Consider the following 18,534-nt stretch of genomic DNA (forward strand, 5'->3'; position numbering starts at 1 on the left):
CAGCGTAAGTCGGTTTAGGAGAAAAAACAGACTCCGCCGATGATTGGTCAATTCATAGAGGCGGTGTCCAGATATGATCGAGTTTAATTGGTTGTTCGCAGAGTTTGTGGCCAATGAATGTGCAGAATCCCACTGGATACTGTGAATGACAATTCAGGAACTCTTGCTCACACCGCATGTAGCGCAAAGGAGGAGGCGTAAACACTGACACAGCTAGGTAGCCAGCGAGGTAAGCAATAAAAACTGCACGGTTTTTTAATCGTTAGGTATTAAATATCCAACGAGATTGAAATTGTCTTGAGTTAAAAGTGAAAACCCTCGAGAAAACGAGCCTTTCCTCGGTGCGCTTTTATGAAAACGTGGAGGTTTGGTTTTGTCTTACTGACGGAGCGTCGGGCTCTCGCTCCGGCCTGCTAGCGCTAGCTCATCACAACGACTTTGGCGTGTGCGTCCTGCGCGGGAAATTTTGTTTTTATGTCTTATCCGCTTCAGTACCCGCCACAAACTATTCAACGTGCATCTTCGCCGTCGTTACTGTCGTGTCGACACTTTCCTGTCGGGGAAAGAAGACCGATCGTCGACGGAACCGTGCTTCTTGATCGTGATCGTGAGGTGGTTTGTTAGCATGTGCTAGCAAGCAGCGCAAGCGTCTCGCGAGTACGCAGTAAAGTCAACGTGACTAGGCCAACGTTAGCGGAGCTCCAACCTGTGCCATATGGAATGTTCGCAAGCACAAAATTTGCTACCGCTGTTTAGTTTACGTGCTTGCACACAGCGGCCAGCACGCAGAAAATGCATCAACTCTGACTTTGGTGTTTTAGTTTAAGCGGACATGAAGTCAGCAACGCGATGCAACGTGACTGCCCTCTACAGCTAGCATAGCTAGCCACACCACGGCATGGCCGTTTCTGTGGTAGTCAGCGGCTTGAAGCGCCACATTTAACCAAGCCATAGAAATGCGCTAAACTCAGCTTAAGCTAATAAATGTCCGGGTCTGGTGTGAACGAGATAAGCGGTCCCCATGAGTATATTCTAGTAAGTAGTAGCCGCATAAAATAAGCCCAACGTCCCGCTGAACGTTTTATAACGTGGATCAAACACGTTGTCATTTTCACTGTTATTATCCCATCTCATATGTCATGGATGTATTATTAACTCCCATTTTTCTGACGATGTGTTTGCGCCGTTAGCAAACTGAAGTTCGCCTCGTTGTGTTACAACATGATACCATTAAGGGAAAAAGTGTAAGTTAATTAAATATTAATTGTGGCCTGGCGGCCAGTTACAGTAGACGGAGGCAGCTGACAGATCTCCACCCTGTCATAGATTAGGCGACCCTGCTAGTGACCTGCTGGTGTGAAGTGACTAGTGTTTGCAGACCTGCATAGATGTGTCCAACTAGTTGCACTGATTAAATGTCACATTATTGGTGCAGTAGTTGTTGTGAACGGTTTAATCATTTTGTGTGTGTGAGATTTTTTGTTTTGTTCAATAAACTCATTCAGAAATTTAAAATAAATTTACAGCTGTTGGTAAAATAGGATACTATTATGAAATAAAACAATACATTTTGTCTCTTAATATTGCAAGATCCATCTGAATTTTAGTCAAAGATTTGTGATTAAAGATGAATACAGATATTCTTTGAATCTTTTCAGAACTTGGTGTGACAACACGTTTGTTCAGGTGCACTATGTTGACTGCAAGTGAAAGAATTGTTTTTTTCTTGGAATTTCTTTTTACTGGAATTTGTTTGGAACGTTCTATCTTTGTAATGTAGGTAATGGAGATGAGCAGCAACAGTGAGTGCTTCGGATGTGGCCGCTCCGGGCATTGGATCAAGCATTGCCCTAATGCCAGTGGGTCACGCGGACGCGGCAGGGGTCGGGGACGAGGCAAGGGTACTACATACCGTTCACACCGCACCCAGTATACAAAACACCTGAACTACACTAGTATTCAACTGTTGCATCATCTTAGTTTTAGCAATGTTTGTTGAAGCTAATCACTTTCTAACCTAAAATTATCTATCACAAACTGACAGTGTCTGTCATTGCAGAGCTGTTCTGCTATCGTTGTGGAGACCAGGGACACATGGCCAGGGACTGTGACCAAACTGAGGATGGTATGCATTGCAGTGCTATTATTTACTTGTGTTTATTTTGGTTCCACTTGGGGGGGAAAAGTGACATTTGATAAAAATACAATTGAAGCGTAAACAGTGTTTAATTAAGATACACAGGTCACTATGTCAGTGGTAAGTTAATTAATTTATTTTTTGTTTGTTTGTTTAGCGTGCTACAACTGCCACAGGAGTGGTCACATCTCCCGGGACTGTAAGGAGCCCAAAAAGGAGCGGGAGCAGCTCTGCTACACCTGTGGCAAAGCTGGTCACATGGCCCGTGACTGTGATCATGCCAACGAGCAGAAGTGCTACTCCTGTGGTGGGTTTGGCCACATCCAGAAACTCTGCGACAAAGTGAAATGTTACAGGTGTGTTCTGATGTACAATCCTGGACTGACTGTCTGTCGCTGTACTATTTAAAATAACTACATACTATAACATCTCCTTCTCCTGCAGGTGTGGCGAGATCGGGCATGTTGCTGTGCATTGCAGTAAAGCCAGTGAGACTAACTGCTACAACTGCGGGAAGGCAGGCCACCTGGCAAAAGAGTGCACCATTGAAGCCACTGCATAATCAGTGCCCTCTGTTGCCCCTCCTTTTTTTCAGATTGATGGTTGGTTGTATTATTTTCTCTGAATCCTCTTCACTGGCCAAAGGTTGGCTGACAGAGGCTAGTCCCAGGCCAGTGAGCCTCTCGACATGTAATACAATGAAAGGGGTGGAAAAAATCTTTCTGCATTCAATACAAAAATGTTTTAGTTTGGTAGCGGTGTTATGTATAATGCTTTGTTAAAGAACCCCCTTTCCAAGCCACTGGTGATCAGAGTTGAATAAATGGGACTAAACATATGGGAATCTATAGGACCTCTGAGCTTGTGGAAGTGAGTCTCTGTAAATGAGATAGAAGAAGGGAGTAAGTAGAAACCAAACTTCCATGGTTATTTTGGTTTGTTTTAGTGGGATATGAGTTGGCCAAGAGAGTTTGACAAGGAAACAGTTCATAACATGATGCATTTCAGGCCTACAAGCAGCTAAGTAGGCGATAACAAACATGTTGCTAAGATAAATTTTGGAGATATTAAAAGAAACATTCTTTTATAGAAATCTGTTTACAATTTAAATATCACTTGGTAGTCCAAGGTAGATTTTTCCTTTTAAAATGGCTTTGGAGTTTTTTTTACCTTGGCAAAATTTAACATCGACAACAGTTGTCAGAACAGCAGAATTAGGAGTTATTTGGGAACGAAAAATAATGTTTTCACAGAAATCAAATGTTATTTTTGTACAATATCACTTAGACTACTGTATAAATACCATTTGCTTGTACTCAGTTTTTAAGTCGGAAGGAAAGTGCAACTGAAGTCCTAGAAAATAGAAAATGTAATTTTAAACTATCAATAAAGCTGGAGGAGCACGAGGAGAAGCTTTGTCTCATTTGAGTGCACTGTGTGGATATTTTGGGTTGTGTCGGATAATGGTAAAGATCCATGTTCTGTTTTTAACCATACATTTACTTCCTGTAATAATTAAAGGGCCGTATGGGGGGCGGGTGCTTCCTGGTGTTTTGGCTTTAATGCAGCACATAATGAGCGCTGACAAAACGAGCGACTTCTGCGCCAACGGTTGGTGCGTAAAATGGAGCGTTACCCCGGTATCCATGTTGTGCCTCATACTGCGAATCAAAGACTTATTTTAACGGGGATATATCGAAAAGTGGGCGGATCAGAGACTGAGGTTCGGGGTTCTGGCCCGTGAGCCCGTAGATTTCCGCAGCCGCGTCTCGTGTTCCTTGGAGGCGCGGGGCGCAAATGGTTCGCTCTGCCTCGGTGTCTAAAATGGCAGCTGGGGGCTCGCGCTGCAGATGCAGCGCTCCGGCTCCTTCCGGTGGAGATGCAGCACGAGACCCTCCTACTCCTCATGTTTCGTCACCGGGTCTCGCCCAGTCAAATAACAGGCGAGAAAAACAAGCCGAGCACCCTCCGCGGCCGGAGCGAGCCGGCTCGCGCTTCACGCAGCTCGCGCTTCACGCAGCTTGCTGGGATCATATCCTCCGAGTGCGGTGCTAAATAGAGGCCATGAGGGGGCTCGTGCCGTTCTACCGGGGCCTGTGCACCCTGAGTAACCGTCCAGCCGCTCGAAAAGCGGCGCTTGTCGGTTCTCGGTGCGGCTTTTGCGGAACTAATAGCCAGGTACGGTTCAAGCTGTTGCGGCGCATCGCTTCCAGCAAACAATGCGTTGTTGACAAAGCGATACGTGTGGTTGCCGTTGTCTCGTCTCGGTCTTCTTCTCGTTACAACGTAGCGAACGGACGCCGCAGGCGGCGTCGCGTGCAGCCTTTTCCGCCGGGATGCGCTGGCACAAATTAGGCAGCAGGGAATCTAACACCAGGGAGACGATGCGGCTCCGTGTGCGCTGCCTCAGAGCAGCACTGGTCGATACCCAGTGATCCCAGCTTGTTTTGCAGCACTGAAACAGATACAAAAATGTCTTAGTTACTGATGTGTTGATCTGTTTTATCACAACACAACACGTAACCGAATGTTCCATTCAACCGCTCTTCACTTTAACGCCTGTAGTGTTTGAACCTTATCACAAGAATGAGAAATATGCTGCAGTGTGGAAACATGACTAACAATGACATTCCATATAAAAGTCATAAAGCAAAGTCTCCTCTCTGAGACTGAGGTTCTTAGTCGTTGTCCCTGTTTCAAGGTATTTCACGAGAACCCGTTTTTGACTCCACCTTAGACCATTCTGCGGCGGCAGGTTCTGAGCCAGTCACAGCCCGGTTCTGTCTCCCTCCACAGCTGCAGCCTGGCTTCGGGCTGCTGTTCGACATCGACGGGGTTCTGGTCCGGGGACGGATGCCCATCCCCGCTGCCAAGAAGGCGGTTGAGAAGCTGGTGGACAATCAGGGCCGCTTTGTGGTGCCGGTGGTTTTTGTCACAAACGCAGGGAACTGCCTCCGGCAGACGAAGGCCGACCAGCTCTCCCACATCCTGGGGGTTCCTGTGAGAACATAGGATGCACATTTGAACATAGGCTGCATTAATTCCCACACACCCACTGTTTACACCTCTTTAACATGACCTGTTTCCAGATCACACAAGAACAGGTCGTCATGTCTCACAGTCCCCTGAGGATGTTTAGGAAGTTCCATGACAAGTGTGTGCTGGTGTCGGGTCAAGGACCTGTCCTGGAAATTGCCTCAAAGTATCCTGACATTAGTTTTTCTGTGGTTCTTCGAAGTTGTGCGTGCTCATTCTGTGTGTGTGTGTGTCCTTAACGCCGGCTGCAGCGTGGGCTTTAATAACGTGGTCAGCATTGACATGCTGAGGGAATCCTACCCACTGCTGGACATGGTGGATCACAACCGGAGACCCAAACTGCCGGTGAGGAATTAAAGGCTTGAATGAACAAACACCACACAACAACGTGCGTCACCGTTTGTTTGTTTTTCAGTCCAGTCCTGTTGGGAACCTCCCGAAAGTGGAAGGTGAGAACATTTACCTTTACCGATCTACCGAGTGTTTTGAACGTGGCCGATGAGAGTCCTGCCGTCCCACACAGCCGTGGTTCTGCTGGGGGAGCCCATTCGATGGGAGACCAACCTGCAGCTCATCATCGACGTCCTGTTGACCAACGGCAACCTCAGCAACGTGCACCAGAGCCAGAAGACGCCCCACCTGCCCCTGCTGGCCTGCAACATGGACCTCATGTGGATGGCCGAGGCCCACTCCCCACGGTGCCGTCCCGCCCTCACACAGCACAGCAGAGCCTGCACTCAAAGCGCAGTCCCATCAACGTCTGTGTGCTCTGTCGTCTCCCCGTGTCGCAGGTTCGGCCACGGGACCTTTCTCGTGTGTTTAGAGAACATCTATAAGAAGATCACAGGCAAAGAGCTGAAGTATGAGGCTCTCATGGGGAAACCCAGCGAGCTGACCTACCAGTTTGCAGAGTCCCTGGTCAGAAGCCAGGCCATGCAGCGGCAGTGGAAGCTCCCCATCACGTCCCTCTATGCTATAGGGTGAGAAACAAGGATCCCGTGTGCTGCAGCGCGGAACATAGTTAGAACCAGGCTTTCACCTGAACACCGTTAGAACCAGGCTTTCACCTGAACACCGTTAGAACCAGGCTTTCACCTGAACACCGTTAGAACCAGGCTTTCACCTGAACACCGTTAGAACCACGCTTTCACCTGAACACCGTTAGAATCACGCTTTCACCTTAATACCGTTAGAACCACGCTTTCACCTGAACACCGTTAGAACCACGCTTTCACCTTAATACCGTTAGAACCACGCTTTCACCTGAACTCCGTTAGAACCACGCTTTCACCTGAACACCGTTAGAACCAGGCTTTCACCTGAACACCGTTAGAACCACGCTTTCACCCTTAATACTGTTAGAACCAAGCTTTCACTTGAACACCGTTAGAACCACGCTTTCACCTGAACACCGTTAGAACCACGCTTTCACCTGAACACCGTTAGAACCACGCTTTCAACTGAACACCGTTAGAACCACGCTTTCACCTGAACTCCGTTAGAACCACGCTTTCACCTAAACTCCGTTAGAACCACGCTTTCACCTGAACACCGTTAGAACCACGCTTTCACCTGAACACCGTTAGAACCACGCTTTCACCTTAATACCGTTAGAACCACGCTTTCACCTGAACACCGTTAGAACCAGGCTTTCACCTGAACACCGTTAGAACCACGCTTTCACCTGAACACCGTTAGAACCACGCTTTCACCTGAACACCGTTAGAACCAGGCTTTCACCTGAACACCGTTAGAACCAGGCTTTCACCTGAACACCGTTAGAACCACGCTTTCACCTGAACACCGTTAGAACCACGCTTTCACCCTTAATACTGTTAGAACCAAGCTTTCACTTGAACACCATTAGAACCACGCTTTCACCTTAATACCGTTAGAACCACGCTTTCACCTGAACACCGTTAGAACCACGCTTTCACCTGAACTCCGTTAGAACCACGCTTTCACCTGAACACCGTTAGAACCACGCTTTCACCTGAACACCGTTAGAACCACGCTTTCACCTGAACACCGTTAGAACCACGCTTTCACCTTAATACCGTTAGAACCACGCTTTCACCTTAATACCGTTAGAACCACGCTTTCACCTGAACACCGTTAGAACCAGGCTTTCACCTGAACACCGTTAGAACCACGCTTTCACCTGAACACCGTTAGAACCACGCTTTCACCTGAACACCGTTAGAACCAGGCTTTCACCTGAACACCGTTAGAACCAGGCTTTCACCTGAACACTGTTAGAACCAGGCTTTCACCTGAACACCGTTAGAACCAGGCTTTCACCTGAACACCGTTAGAACCAGGCTTTCACCTGAACACCGTTAGAACCAGGCTTTCACCTGAACACCGTTAGAACCAGGCTTTCACCTGAACACTGTTAGAACCAGGCTTTCACCTGAACACTGTTAGAACCACGCTTTCACCTGAACACCGTTAGAATCACGCTTTCACCTTAATACCGTTAGAACCACGCTTTCACCTGAACACCGTTAGAACCACGCTTTCACCTTAATACCGTTAGAACCACGCTTTCACCTGAACTCCGTTAGAACCACGCTTTCACCTGAACACCGTTAGAACCAGGCTTTCACCTGAACACCGTTAGAACCACGCTTTCACCCTTAATACTGTTAGAACCAAGCTTTCACTTGAATACCGTTAGAGCCACGCTTTCACCTGAACACCATTAGAACCACGCTTTCACCTGAACACCGTTAGAACCACGCTTTCACCTGAACACCGTTAGAACCACGCTTTCACCTGAACTCCGTTAGAACCACGCTTTCACCTAAACTCCGTTAGAACCACGCTTTCACCTGAACACCGTTAGAACCACGCTTTCACCTGAACACCGTTAGAACCACGCTTTCACCTGAACACCGTTAGAACCACGCTTTCACATGAACACCGTTAGAACCACGCTTTCACCTGAACACCGTTAGAACCACGCTTTCACCCTTAATACTGTTAGAACCAAGCTTTCACTTGAACACCGTTAGAACCACGCTTTCACCTTAATACCGTTAGAACCACGCTTTCACCTGAACACCGTTAGAACCACGCTTTCACCTGAACACCGTTAGAACCACGCTTTCACCTGAACACCGTTAGAACCACGCTTTCACCTGAACACCGTTAGAACCACGCTTTCACCTTAATACCGTTAGAACCACGCTTTCACCTTAATACCGTTAGAACCACGCTTTCACCTGAACACCGTTAGAACCACGCTTTCACCTGAACACCGTTAGAACCACGCTTTCACCTGAACTCCGTTAGAACCACGCTTTCACCTGAACACCGTTAGAACCACGCTTTCACCTTAATACCGTTAGAACCACGCTTTCACCTTAATACCGTTAGAACCAGGCTTTCACCTGAACACCGTTAGAACCAGGCTTTCACCTGAACACCGTTAGAACCACGCTTTCACCTGAACACCGTTAGAACCACGCTTTCACCTGAACACCGTTAGAACCAGGCTTTCACCTGAACACCGTTAGAACCAGGCTTTCACCTGAACACCGTTAGAACCCTGCTTTCACCTGAACTCCGTTAGAACCTCGCTTTCACCTGAACTTACTGCACTCACATTGTGCATAAGCCTCATTTAACTCCGCCCCTCTGCGTTCTCAGAGACAACCTGATGACGGACATCTACGGCGCCAACCTGTACAACCGCTACCTGCAAGAGCGAGCTGCTAGGAAGAACCCCAAGGCCGTGGCCAAGGTGGCGGCGGGCGCGGCGGGCGCGGCTGGCGCGGCGGCGCCGGTGCCCCAGGACGAGGAGCTGGACAGCCTGTGGGAGAGCGAGCTGGCGCTGCCCTCCGCCACGTCCTGCAAGTCGGTGCTGGTCTGCACCGGGGTCTACAACCCCAACGCCGAGGTGCCGTCCGACCACAACCGCTGCATCAAAGAGACTGTGTTCCACGGCCACAGGGACTTCAGATTCGACCCGGCTCTCGTGGAGCCGGACCACATCGTGCAGGATGTGGCCGAGGCCGTTGACCTCATCTTTGAGAAGGAGAAGTTTGTGCCTCAGTAGACGTTTGAGCTCAGGAGTAATGATGTGATAATGGAGGCTCTGACTCTTTGGGCTGATTCCTGCCAGGGCATTAACTTAACATAGGTCGTCTTCTAAACCGTCACACTCACACTAGCTCCACTGTCAACCACTGTTTTATATGGTTTCCTTTAGATCGTAGTCTCGCAGAGTGTTAAGCGCTGCCTTATTTCACTCCAACAAGTAAACTTTTTAGACGATAGTGATGTTTTAGATAATTCTATATCCTCCTATATTTATTACTAGAGTGGACCAGTGTTTTTAAGAAGCAGAGAGATCCAGATAAGGTTTGATTCTCAAGGCAACTCTTCTGATTGCATTTTTAGTCACTTGTTTTACCATTTGTCCTGAGAAATCTATGCATGAATGTAGTAGAACCCACTGTACTGTACAGAAGAACTGTTTGATGTGCAATATTGTCCTGTAGCTGTCTGTCCTCATTTTGTCCAGTGAGAGCCATGACCAGTATTTGCACAGATCTTCTTCTAGGACTTTCTGCCATAACCTGTTTATGATGTAGAGGATTTGATTCCAGCAAAAAGTTGAAGCTAATTATTAAACAACCAGTCAAAAGCATTTAGTGTCACACATTCAATCGTGCAGTAATTCACTCATTGTTCATCTCTTGACTTTAGAAAATACAAGGAATAGTTACTGATTTCACAACGTTTGTGTGTTTTCAATCACAAATTTGACTCAACTTATTAGAAACAACCCAGACGTGTTCTGCTCACGGAGCTGTAACCATCTGAGGAACATAGATCCTGTAAAGGCTAAAATGTATTGTTGGAAGTGAGTAATTCTCAAAACCAGCATGAATCAATATGAAATGGCTGATGTTTATTCTGCTGCATGTCTGTGATCACATGTTTAAGATGCACAAAATGGTGACACATTTCAGGAGAACAGCTGTTTTTGTACAGCCTTGGTTCTTGTGTAGTGATTGAGTGATGTCTGATCTCAGCAGACAGGTCCCTCATGAAGCCTTCATCTTCACATGGTCCTTCCTGGGCAGCGCGTCCGGTACTTGAGGTAGCAGCTCAGTTCTTTCCGGGTCACTGACCTGTGGCAGCACCGTGTGCAGCCGCCTCCTGTGTTTGGGCTTCAGCGAGCGTAACGAGTCTGCCTCAAACTCTGCATGTCTCTCATCTATGCGCAGAGTGAATGTGGACCTCCTGGCCAGTCTGAAGCTCCACACCAGCAGGCCAATGACGCAGCACAGCGCCGCCCCCATCAAGCTGTCGTACGGCCCGTCGAGGCAGCTCGGCGCCGCGCAGGAGGCGAAGTGGTCGTCGGCGAGTCGGGCGATGGCCGTCTGAGCCACCGGGCCCGGGCTGGCGCACAGCGGCTCCCCCACAACAATGGCCCGGTTCTTCAGCAGCCAGTTCCTCAGGTACTGAATCCTGCAGCCGCAGTGGAAGGGGTTTCCAGACAGCGAGACCGCCCTCAGATGCACCAGCCTGTCAAAGTGGCCTGGAGGCACCGAGGTGAGCCCGCTGTCCTGCACATACAGCTGCACCGTGTCCGGGGGCAGAGGAGGCACTTCCACCAGGCTCAAAGTGCTGCAGTTGACCCTCAGACCAGCGGGCCGGACGGCGGAGCAGAGGCAGGGGCCACCGGTCGACTGAGCACTCGTGGCCAAGACAAGGAAAACAGCTACATTTAAACATGAGAGCATCCTGGAGAGGCAAAACTGAGTTAGGACACAAACAGTCTACGCGATCAGAGCAAGTGAGGAATCCGAATATTTAAAAATCAACACAGACCTTTTAGAGTCATTGCAGCTTGGACGTCGCTTCCTGTGGCGCCACTCATCCTTGGATTGTCTGTAGACGTGAGGTCCCAGTGAATGTCTGAGCCTAAATGCATGGAGCGTCGAGCGATTAAACCCTGAAAGAACCAGCCAGTGTGAGTAATGCACCAATAACATGCGCACACTGGCACATTTGACATGAGGGAAGCCCATCTGCTGAAGGAGATAAGGACCCAACGCTTCTGGAGGCCTCCTCTCTCATCAGCCCTGAAGGAGCTGTGTTCAGCGCTGCAGAGCTCACAGCTGTGAACCCCACTGATCCGTGGAGGTTTATGCAGCAGCTGCGCTTCCTGCCCATAGGTGGTGCATTTTGCTTCATTGCACTTTAATGTCTGCCCTCTAGAGGAAATGATGCACAACTGGATGAAAACTGTCAGAGCCTGGCAGCAGAAGATACGAAAGCCAACAGATAAGACAGCAATAGGAGGAACACTGTACAGAAAAGGAAGCGGAGCAGAAGCTTTGACTCGAGTCACAGTGACAGCAGAAAAAACAACAGCTGCTTATTATAAGTCATATTTGTTTATTTTGCGTTCTCAACATTGTCACAGTTGAAGTTTTACAATAACTGGGGTCTCACTGACTCACTACTCACTGTACAAACAGAATGCACATAGAAATGAGGCCATTCTTGTCTTTCCTGTCTCCTGTCCCACACCAGACCACGAGCGTACAGTATGTGTATGGGTTTGGCTGGAGTGAGAGGTGGCTGCTGAATGTCTGGATGCACATGGCAGAAAACCTTAACAGTCTGTGTTTGATTTCTACAGCAAATGTCAACTCACAACAGCTGGAGGCAGAAACAATCGATATGTTTGTATATTCCCCCTTACATCCATCGGTGAGGTTACGTATATACACCCTGATCCTAACGTCAGATATCAGAACAGGCTCCTGATCATATACACATTATGTACAGCTCCTTAACCTCCATCTTGGTCCCTTTGCAGCTTTAGAAATATAAAGCCTCCTGCGGATGAAGCAGCTCGTGGTTTTACACATCAAAGTCCCATATGTACATGATGCCAGACCTCGGCGACGGAAGTCTTTGTTTGTAATCTACACAATGGCTTTGTTGATGAAATGCATGCAGAGCTTCAATAACCACCGGCCTCACGTGGAACGGGGACGAATCCAAACCAAAGCAGGAGTCAGAATGTAAAGGCTGATCTGAGCAGCTCACAGTGAACAGGACACATGATGCATCAGAACCATGCAGTGCATTGTTGGGGTACGGTTTCCACAAACAGTGACGGGAGACATTTTAATACAACACAAAGCCAAACAAACAGGTTCCTCGCTTTTACATTAGATCTCAGAATTATATTAAAGATAGGAAATCAATGGAAAGACACATTCAACTGATCCCGTGTGATATGTGTGAACGTCCTTCGTCAATTCACGTGAGGAGAAATGTGTGAGAAGAAGCGATGGTTTAAAATACATTTACAACCTGAATATCTGAACAAACCGTTTACTGTCACTAATTTACACTAGAATAGACTCTTATCTGTAGAATGTAGAAAGGTTCTTTACATATTACCATAGACGTTGTTCACTTTGCATTTTGTATATTAGAACTGCATTTCCTGAAAAAATGTAAGTGTTCTTTCATATGTGCTTATCCAGCAAAATATTTCTGTTCAGCCCAAAGAGAAGCATTTTCCATTTATTAAAATATATACACACATTCCTCTTCCACTGTGAACTGTCCAAGTAAGTATTTATATATTCTTTAATGAAAAAAGGTATTTTTTCCCCTGAATCTCGTCCTGGACAACTAGATTCCAGACTTCCACTCGGTACAAGTCTGAACATGATTGCACTTAAACTTGCTATGGTAACACTGATTTGTTCTACAATGTGCTGAGGGTAGCCTCACATCAATAACATGCAAAAGTATCACTCACTAGACATTTCACTGAACTCCAAGTCTGCTCCTCTTGTAACACGAGGACAGCCACGTATTTGTTTACTAGAAAGACTGACAGGGGTCGAAACCAAAACCAAATAAATAATGAGGCAACATGAAATAATGGACTCATCAGATGGACACTTTGCCTTTTCCCAATGTACAAAATCAGTACAAAGATATTGCACATGTGATAAAAAAACTGAAACAATACTTCACTACCGAACTGATTTCATTTACTCACCAAACCTCATCGGCGAATAAAACAAATATACTAAAGAAGGCAAAAAACCATTGTTTGATTCTAGGAGTCGCGAGCGCAGCTGCAGCAGATGTGACACAGCCACAGACGCCGCGCGTCACTTCGAGCCTTTTGTGGGTCAGTCTTCCAAAGAAAAGGGGGCTCTGATGCGTTTCCTAATAGTCTTAGCAGCCACAGTGAGAAGTAAACTGAGATTGGAACCAACCGACCCAGAGTCTGCGGCTGTGACAGCTCATGTGCCACCGCTGCCCTGCAGAGGCGCCTCCTGATCCCAGGGAAAAGCAGAACCTTCACACCTGAACCGGACCTCACTCCCTCCACCTACATCCTGTTACCAGACTCAGTATAATACTGATTAAATTTTTGCTGATAATATTAATTGTAAGTATAATCTTACAAATTACTTTTACGCACAATATACTGTACATGAAGTCTTGACTAAATAGATTATGCATTAATAATTGGCACATTTATTTATGAGAGCTAGGAGACAACACGTATAGCTGTCATCTACAGTAAATACAGCACTAGAACTACTAGGACGCAGCTGTTCAGCTGTCCTTTGATTTAGGTTCCTGTGAAATGATATCTATGTTTTCCACTATGAGCTCTACAGGAGGCAACAACAAATAGCATTCATATGACGGCAGCATGTACAAATGATCCGCGAACCAAAGAGTTGAAGCCGACGCCCCCCAGGCTGTGCCCCGTCGCTGGGAGGAAACAGTCGGCCATGTTTGCGTCTCAGGGCGCCGGAGCTCCTGATGCCGCGGTCCAACACAGCGGGGAGAACACGGCCGTCACAGCCGAGCCAAAACAAAAAGCATTCCTCTATCGAACACCAGCCCGCGAAACCCTGACAGGGCCGAACCCACCATCAGGCAAACTAGAGAAGGCCCCTGGTGGAAGATTTGAGTCCGGTTTCCATCCTGCATATTAGCTGGACCTGGAGGTGAGAACGGTGGCTGCATCACAGCAGCAGTAGAACACAGTGGACAGGCCATAGAGTTACGCTCAGTCCCTTTGGTGTAAGCAAGTGTCCTCCTCGCGTCTCCTCTCTGCGCTCGGAGCATCACACTACGGTGCTGATGCCACTGTGTTTGGGTTTGGGCCCGCCAGGTGCCGAACCCACTTGCTGGCTGTGGTGGTGGGGCGCGTGCTGGGAGTGGGGGGGGTGGTGGTGCTGGCTGTAGTGGCTGTGCTGTGGGTGGGCGTGCTGGTGGGCGTGGGGGGTGTATGCCGGGTGCTGGTGATACTGCGTGTGGGGAGGGGGGTGGTAGTGGTGGTGGTGGTGGTAGGGCGGCGGGTTCTGGGGGACCTGGCAGTACTGGGAGTGGTGGGCGTGGTGCGGGGCCGGCGCCACGTGCACCGCCTGTGCGGTGTGGTGCAGGTTGGTGGGGTGGGGCTTGTGCGATATGAGGGTGGGGTGTCCGGGCGGGGGGAAGGGGCCGTGGCTCTGGGACGGCGGCTTGGCTCGCTTGCTGCCGAAGAGCGAGCCCAGGATGGAGGTGGAGGCGGGGGCCGAGGTGGGGAGGGCGGGGAGTCCGCGGGGCGCGCCCTCGCGCGGCGTGGTGGCTCTCCGGCGCGTGTGCGGGCTGCTAATGATGGACCCCTGCAGGGAGGAAAGAAGGTAAGAGCACGTCCATCAGACAACGGAGGCCGCGAACCAAAGCTACAGGCACCGGCAGCAACGTCACACTTGTGTCTCAGCAGCTGAATGGCACAGGGCATGCAAATGGGAAACTAAAGGGTCGTCATGGGATGCAGCAGCAACACTGGAGCGCTTTAGCCTGGGCAGATGCTAGTGATGTCGCTAGCTGGAAATCTGTGACGTGGCCGATGGCGCCGATAGAGAACCTGACATTCAACCCCGGTTGCAGTCAGTGGGCCAAACGTGGGAAGAGTCACACATGCAGCTGGTTCTAGTCAATGGAGGCATCGTTTCCATGCAGAGGATGTGACAGGCAACGCATCGTCCACACATTCACATTCTGCTACAGGTCAGAAGGAGCCAAGCAGCCGCTGCTCTGCTCCAGCGCTACGCTAACATCCAGGTGGGAGTTCTCCTTTAAAAAGGCTTTTCCTTTGGCACATGCTTCGTCTACGGTTAGAAAAAGACCGTGTGCGTATTTGGAAGCAGAATGAAATTTTCAGGGTCCCAGACTTCAACAGAACACATGAACTCATGGAAAGATGAAATGAGTGAAAGATGGATGAATGAAATCCACATCTTTGTAAGTCCGTGTGAAGCCCGTCGGAAGACCGCTGACTACGAAGGCTACGCTCCTTCCTCAACCTTTCAGCATTTAAGAGATGTTTGGGGTACGAGGAACAGAAAAGACCAAGACAGGGACAGTGGGCTGCAGGAGATGGACAGAACAAAACCCTGCCACAGAGGAGGAACACCGAATGAAAACCTCCGGATGTGATTAATGAGAGACGGACAGAGACAGGCCACAGGGAGAGGGATCAGAGCAGCATTAGTAGAGTCATGCTTGTTTGAAGAGCTAGTGGACACTGGCAATACAGAAGGACCAAAACAAGTTGACTGGCTACCAAACAGGGGCAGATCAGAGGCAGGCAACCCATGCATGCACTAACTGAGGCAGGCAGTCATAAGGCATCCCAGGAGAAAAGAAATGATCCAAACAAATGGGCTGAGTCTATGAAGCAAAGGTGTAGGACCAAAAATAAATGGTGTTTTCACAGTGCACATCATCACAGAGAGAGTAGCTTGGATACCAGCTGCTTCCAACTTACTTCCATATTGCTGTCTAGTGATCCTGCACTGCTGCGACGCCCCCGCTTGCCTGCCCGAGACATGCAATACCACAGATTAGAGATGGACAGCACTCCTCCGCCCGCCCGCCCGCCCGCCGGCCGTGGGGGGGAGGGGCAGTGCAGTGGCGTGTGAGTGTGAGCAAAAAGGGGGGAGGTCTACAGAGCCTAAGTCTGATCAGGGTTGAGTCGGATTCTGCTTCAATATGACAATCGTTCTTAACGTTGCCACAAGATGTAGATTTTCATTGGGCTCAGGTTTGGGGACAAAGCCAGTCTCAGTGAGAGTCACAAAGGAGGAGACACATCTAAAGCAATACAGTGGGATGTACAGGCATATAGAGGTCTGAGGCCGCGTCGGGCACATTAAGCCAATGGTACATGACCCATAAGCACACATAAACAGGAAAATACCTGATGTGTATGAAAAGAACAGTAAATACACATGAAGTGGAGGATGGCAGGAAAAACATCAAAGAAAAACACAGAACCAAGATGAGCCCAGTAACATGCCACGTCCTGCATGGAAGCAGCACAGACACGGTGAGGCCCGCGACACGTCTTCACTGTCTGACCTACGCTGCCACGGAGCAGACCGACTGCAGGGGTGCGTCAGAGGCACAGCGGCGCGTGGGAACACTCAGTCATGGGTGCGGAATGAGCGACACTGAAGCTCTACAGCTGCTGAGGCGATGCAGCGGCTTTAAATGAAACTGAAGATTATCATGAAATGAGATGAATAAATGCAAAGATACTACATCACGAAAAAGTGATGATAAAAAACATGGAGGGAAATGAAAAAGTGGTCCAGACGTCAGGGTGAGAACCAGCCGTCAATTTCATTCATCACTGAGGAGAACTAGCAACCTCCTGATTCTCCAATGACCTCCCAGACATCAGACCCAGTGCACTACGCTGTCCCACCACAGACGCCAGTCCGGCGCCGCCGGCTGCTCTGGCTGTACCTGCTTCAGAGAGGTCCCTGAGGGAGCTGCTGAGGGCGCTGCGCTTCAGGCCCTCCCCCATGGCGTAGGTGTCGTCCAGGCTGGCGCGGTTCATGCTGCCGTTGCCCGCCTCCTTCTTCAGGCCGGAGCTCTGCGACATGCTGGGCCTCACCACCCCCTTCTGCTTCTCCAGCTCGGCTGTGGAAACACGGAGGTAAGGAGCCGAGCCCTATGTCACCGTCTGACGGTCCCGGGCGCCCGACATCCTGTTTTTACTCAGCTTCTAAGAGCTGTGAACCCCTGTGAACTCTGAACACACTCCCTCATAAACCGCTGCAGAGTAATGAGGACTAGTTTGGCCCGAGGCCGAGCGAGTCAAAATGGGGGATGGGAGAGAAACAGGAAGCTCACACTCTATGCGGTACTTCTCCATCTCCTGGACCTCGGCGATGGACTCCCGCAGGTCGTCTGTGAACTTCTTGCGGTCCTGGGGGTTGGGGGCATTGAAGATGATGAGGACCTTGATGTCTGCACCTGGAATGGCCGACGTCAGTCGTATTCCGTTTGGGTAATCTGTTCAGAGGAAACACGGGTGAACTGAACGGACGCGTGGAGAGTTCAGCTCTGACGTAAACACTCAATACAACGACACACTTACACTGGTTTTCAAAGAGCATGACCTGCATCCCATACAGAGAGAAGGACTGTCTGAAGCTGTACGTTACGGAATTCTTCTTCTTCTGGAAAATCTTGGTTACCTGAAATAATAATAATGCAGAAAAGACATGAGAAGGATCTAATGGCTTAGAGGCTGAGGAGGAGAACGAACGGACACGTCTGTACCACTAAGAGGTCGTTGAACAGGAAGATCTCCCGCTGGTGCAGGCCCAGCTTCTGAAGCTTATTGGGATCGGGAACTTCAAACAGGCGACAGTAACACACGAGCCGACGGTGGGGCAGCGACAGCACCTACGAGGCACAAACGGCACAGACGACAGGTCATCAGGTCACAAGGTAAGAAGACACAGACCAAAGGACGCGAAAACGACGCATGAAGGGGTTAAAGTTGGGACTGCCAGTGGAAGACAGCTATGGCCCAGTAATAAACCAGTCCCACAAACAAGCAACTGTCTGTGCTGAGCTGCACCGGTGTCCAAGACCTGTCAACACGCATCAGCGGGCCAGCGTTACAGCGGGCGACCCGTCCACCGTGGCCCAACACTCGTCAACAAATGTATGTACTATACTATGTACATGTATGTACTACATGTACATACATGCACATAGTATTGTATGTACATGTAGAACATGTATGTACATGTACTACAGAACTATCAGAACTGGTGAACGTGTTCATCTTTTCTTTGGCATAATTTAATATTGGCTTCTACAGCCAACTAGAAATGTGCTGTTGCTATGGTGACCATTTTTTAGAAACTTGTCATGTTCAGCTTTGAAAACACAAGAAAACGCGTTTATTTTCCAATTAACATGATAATTAACACGACGTGTTACAACCAACAGAGCCAGAGCAACGGCTGCTCGTCACCGAGCGGCGGTGACGCGTTCGG

At 49.0% G+C, this 18,534-nt stretch overlaps 4 protein-coding genes and 1 long non-coding RNA gene across 16 annotated transcripts in view; 2 read left to right on the forward strand and 3 right to left on the reverse strand.

Moving 5' to 3' along the window:
- The first annotated feature begins 74 nt into the window (after positions 1–74).
- cnbpa (CCHC-type zinc finger, nucleic acid binding protein a) lies at positions 75–3,560 on the forward strand. Of its 2 annotated transcripts, none has more exons than XM_029155507.3 (5): positions 75–229; positions 1,781–1,895; positions 2,060–2,125; positions 2,295–2,493; positions 2,582–3,560. In XM_029155507.3, exons 2-5 carry the CDS (start codon positions 1,784–1,786, stop codon positions 2,697–2,699), a joined length of 495 nt encoding a protein of 164 aa, XP_029011340.1. In that variant the 5' UTR covers positions 75–229; positions 1,781–1,783; the 3' UTR covers positions 2,700–3,560. The 2 variants fall into 2 exon arrangements, with proteins under 2 accessions (XP_029011340.1, XP_029011339.1); XM_029155506.3 differs by having other exon boundaries at positions 76–229; positions 1,781–1,901.
- LOC114858363 (uncharacterized) lies at positions 3,250–5,008 on the reverse strand. Its single transcript, XR_003786369.2, has 2 exons — positions 4,870–5,008; positions 3,250–4,592 (listed from the first exon to the last, which is right to left on the reverse strand). It is a non-coding gene; the product is annotated as an uncharacterized LOC114858363 (long non-coding RNA).
- LOC114858305 (haloacid dehalogenase-like hydrolase domain-containing 5) lies at positions 3,702–9,912 on the forward strand. Its single transcript, XM_029155423.3, has 8 exons — positions 3,702–4,315; positions 4,934–5,137; positions 5,227–5,339; positions 5,425–5,518; positions 5,589–5,622; positions 5,697–5,871; positions 5,965–6,153; positions 8,828–9,912. Exons 1-8 carry the CDS (start codon positions 4,202–4,204, stop codon positions 9,234–9,236), a joined length of 1,332 nt encoding a protein of 443 aa, XP_029011256.1. The 5' UTR covers positions 3,702–4,201; the 3' UTR covers positions 9,237–9,912.
- A 161-nt stretch (positions 9,913–10,073) lies between these two features.
- Positions 10,074–11,427, reverse strand: gp9 (glycoprotein IX (platelet)). Its single transcript, XM_029155479.3, has 2 exons — positions 11,021–11,427; positions 10,074–10,933 (listed from the first exon to the last, which is right to left on the reverse strand). The coding sequence occupies exons 1-2, from the start codon at positions 11,218–11,220 to the stop codon at positions 10,231–10,233; spliced, it is 903 nt and encodes a 300-aa protein (XP_029011312.1). The 5' UTR covers positions 11,221–11,427; the 3' UTR covers positions 10,074–10,230.
- Positions 11,428–11,570: 143 nt separating this feature from the next.
- LOC114858260 (IQ motif and SEC7 domain-containing protein 1-like) overlaps positions 11,571–18,534 on the reverse strand; it is a 48,953-nt gene continuing 41,989 nt past the window's right edge. For 10 of the 11 annotated variants that reach the window (XM_029155257.3, XM_029155255.3, XM_029155258.3 and 7 more), the window contains 6 exons: positions 17,807–17,932; positions 17,622–17,721; positions 17,375–17,536; positions 16,985–17,161; positions 16,002–16,051; positions 11,571–14,853 (listed from right to left, as the gene is read on the reverse strand). In XM_029155257.3, the coding sequence (XP_029011090.1) occupies positions 14,314–14,853; positions 16,002–16,051; positions 16,985–17,161; positions 17,375–17,536; positions 17,622–17,721; positions 17,807–17,932 (1,155 nt within the window). In that variant the 3' untranslated portion in view covers positions 11,571–14,313. The remainder of the gene's footprint in view (positions 14,854–16,001; positions 16,052–16,984; positions 17,162–17,374; positions 17,537–17,621; positions 17,722–17,806; positions 17,933–18,534) is intronic. The other variant, XM_029155265.3, reaches the window with a different exon arrangement.

The sequence above is a fragment of the Betta splendens genome, chromosome 7, assembly GCF_900634795.4.
Source record: "Betta splendens chromosome 7, fBetSpl5.4, whole genome shotgun sequence".
Taxonomy (NCBI): domain Eukaryota; kingdom Metazoa; phylum Chordata; class Actinopteri; order Anabantiformes; family Osphronemidae; genus Betta; species Betta splendens.

Excerpts from the sequence above, each read along its gene's own strand:
- gp9 (XM_029155479.3), bottom strand. The coding sequence starts at position 11,220 with ATGGGCTTCCCTCATGTCAAATGTGCCAGTGTGCGCATGTTATTGGTG. Across the intron at positions 10,934-11,020 it reads AGCTGCAATGACTCTAAAAG|GATGCTCTCATGTTTAAATG; the intron begins GTCTGTGTTGAT and ends TTGCCTCTCCAG.
- cnbpa (XM_029155506.3), top strand. The coding sequence starts at position 1,784 with ATGGAGATGAGCAGCAACAGTGAGTGCTTCGGATGTGGCCGCTCCGGG. Across the intron at positions 2,126-2,294 it reads CTGTGACCAAACTGAGGATG|CGTGCTACAACTGCCACAGG; the intron begins GTATGCATTGCA and ends TTGTTTGTTTAG. Across the intron at positions 2,494-2,581 it reads GACAAAGTGAAATGTTACAG|GTGTGGCGAGATCGGGCATG; the intron begins GTGTGTTCTGAT and ends CTTCTCCTGCAG.
- LOC114858305 (XM_029155423.3), top strand. The coding sequence starts at position 4,202 with ATGAGGGGGCTCGTGCCGTTCTACCGGGGCCTGTGCACCCTGAGTAAC. Across the intron at positions 5,623-5,696 it reads GAACCTCCCGAAAGTGGAAG|CCGTGGTTCTGCTGGGGGAG; the intron begins GTGAGAACATTT and ends CGTCCCACACAG. Across the intron at positions 6,154-8,827 it reads ACGTCCCTCTATGCTATAGG|AGACAACCTGATGACGGACA; the intron begins GTGAGAAACAAG and ends CTGCGTTCTCAG.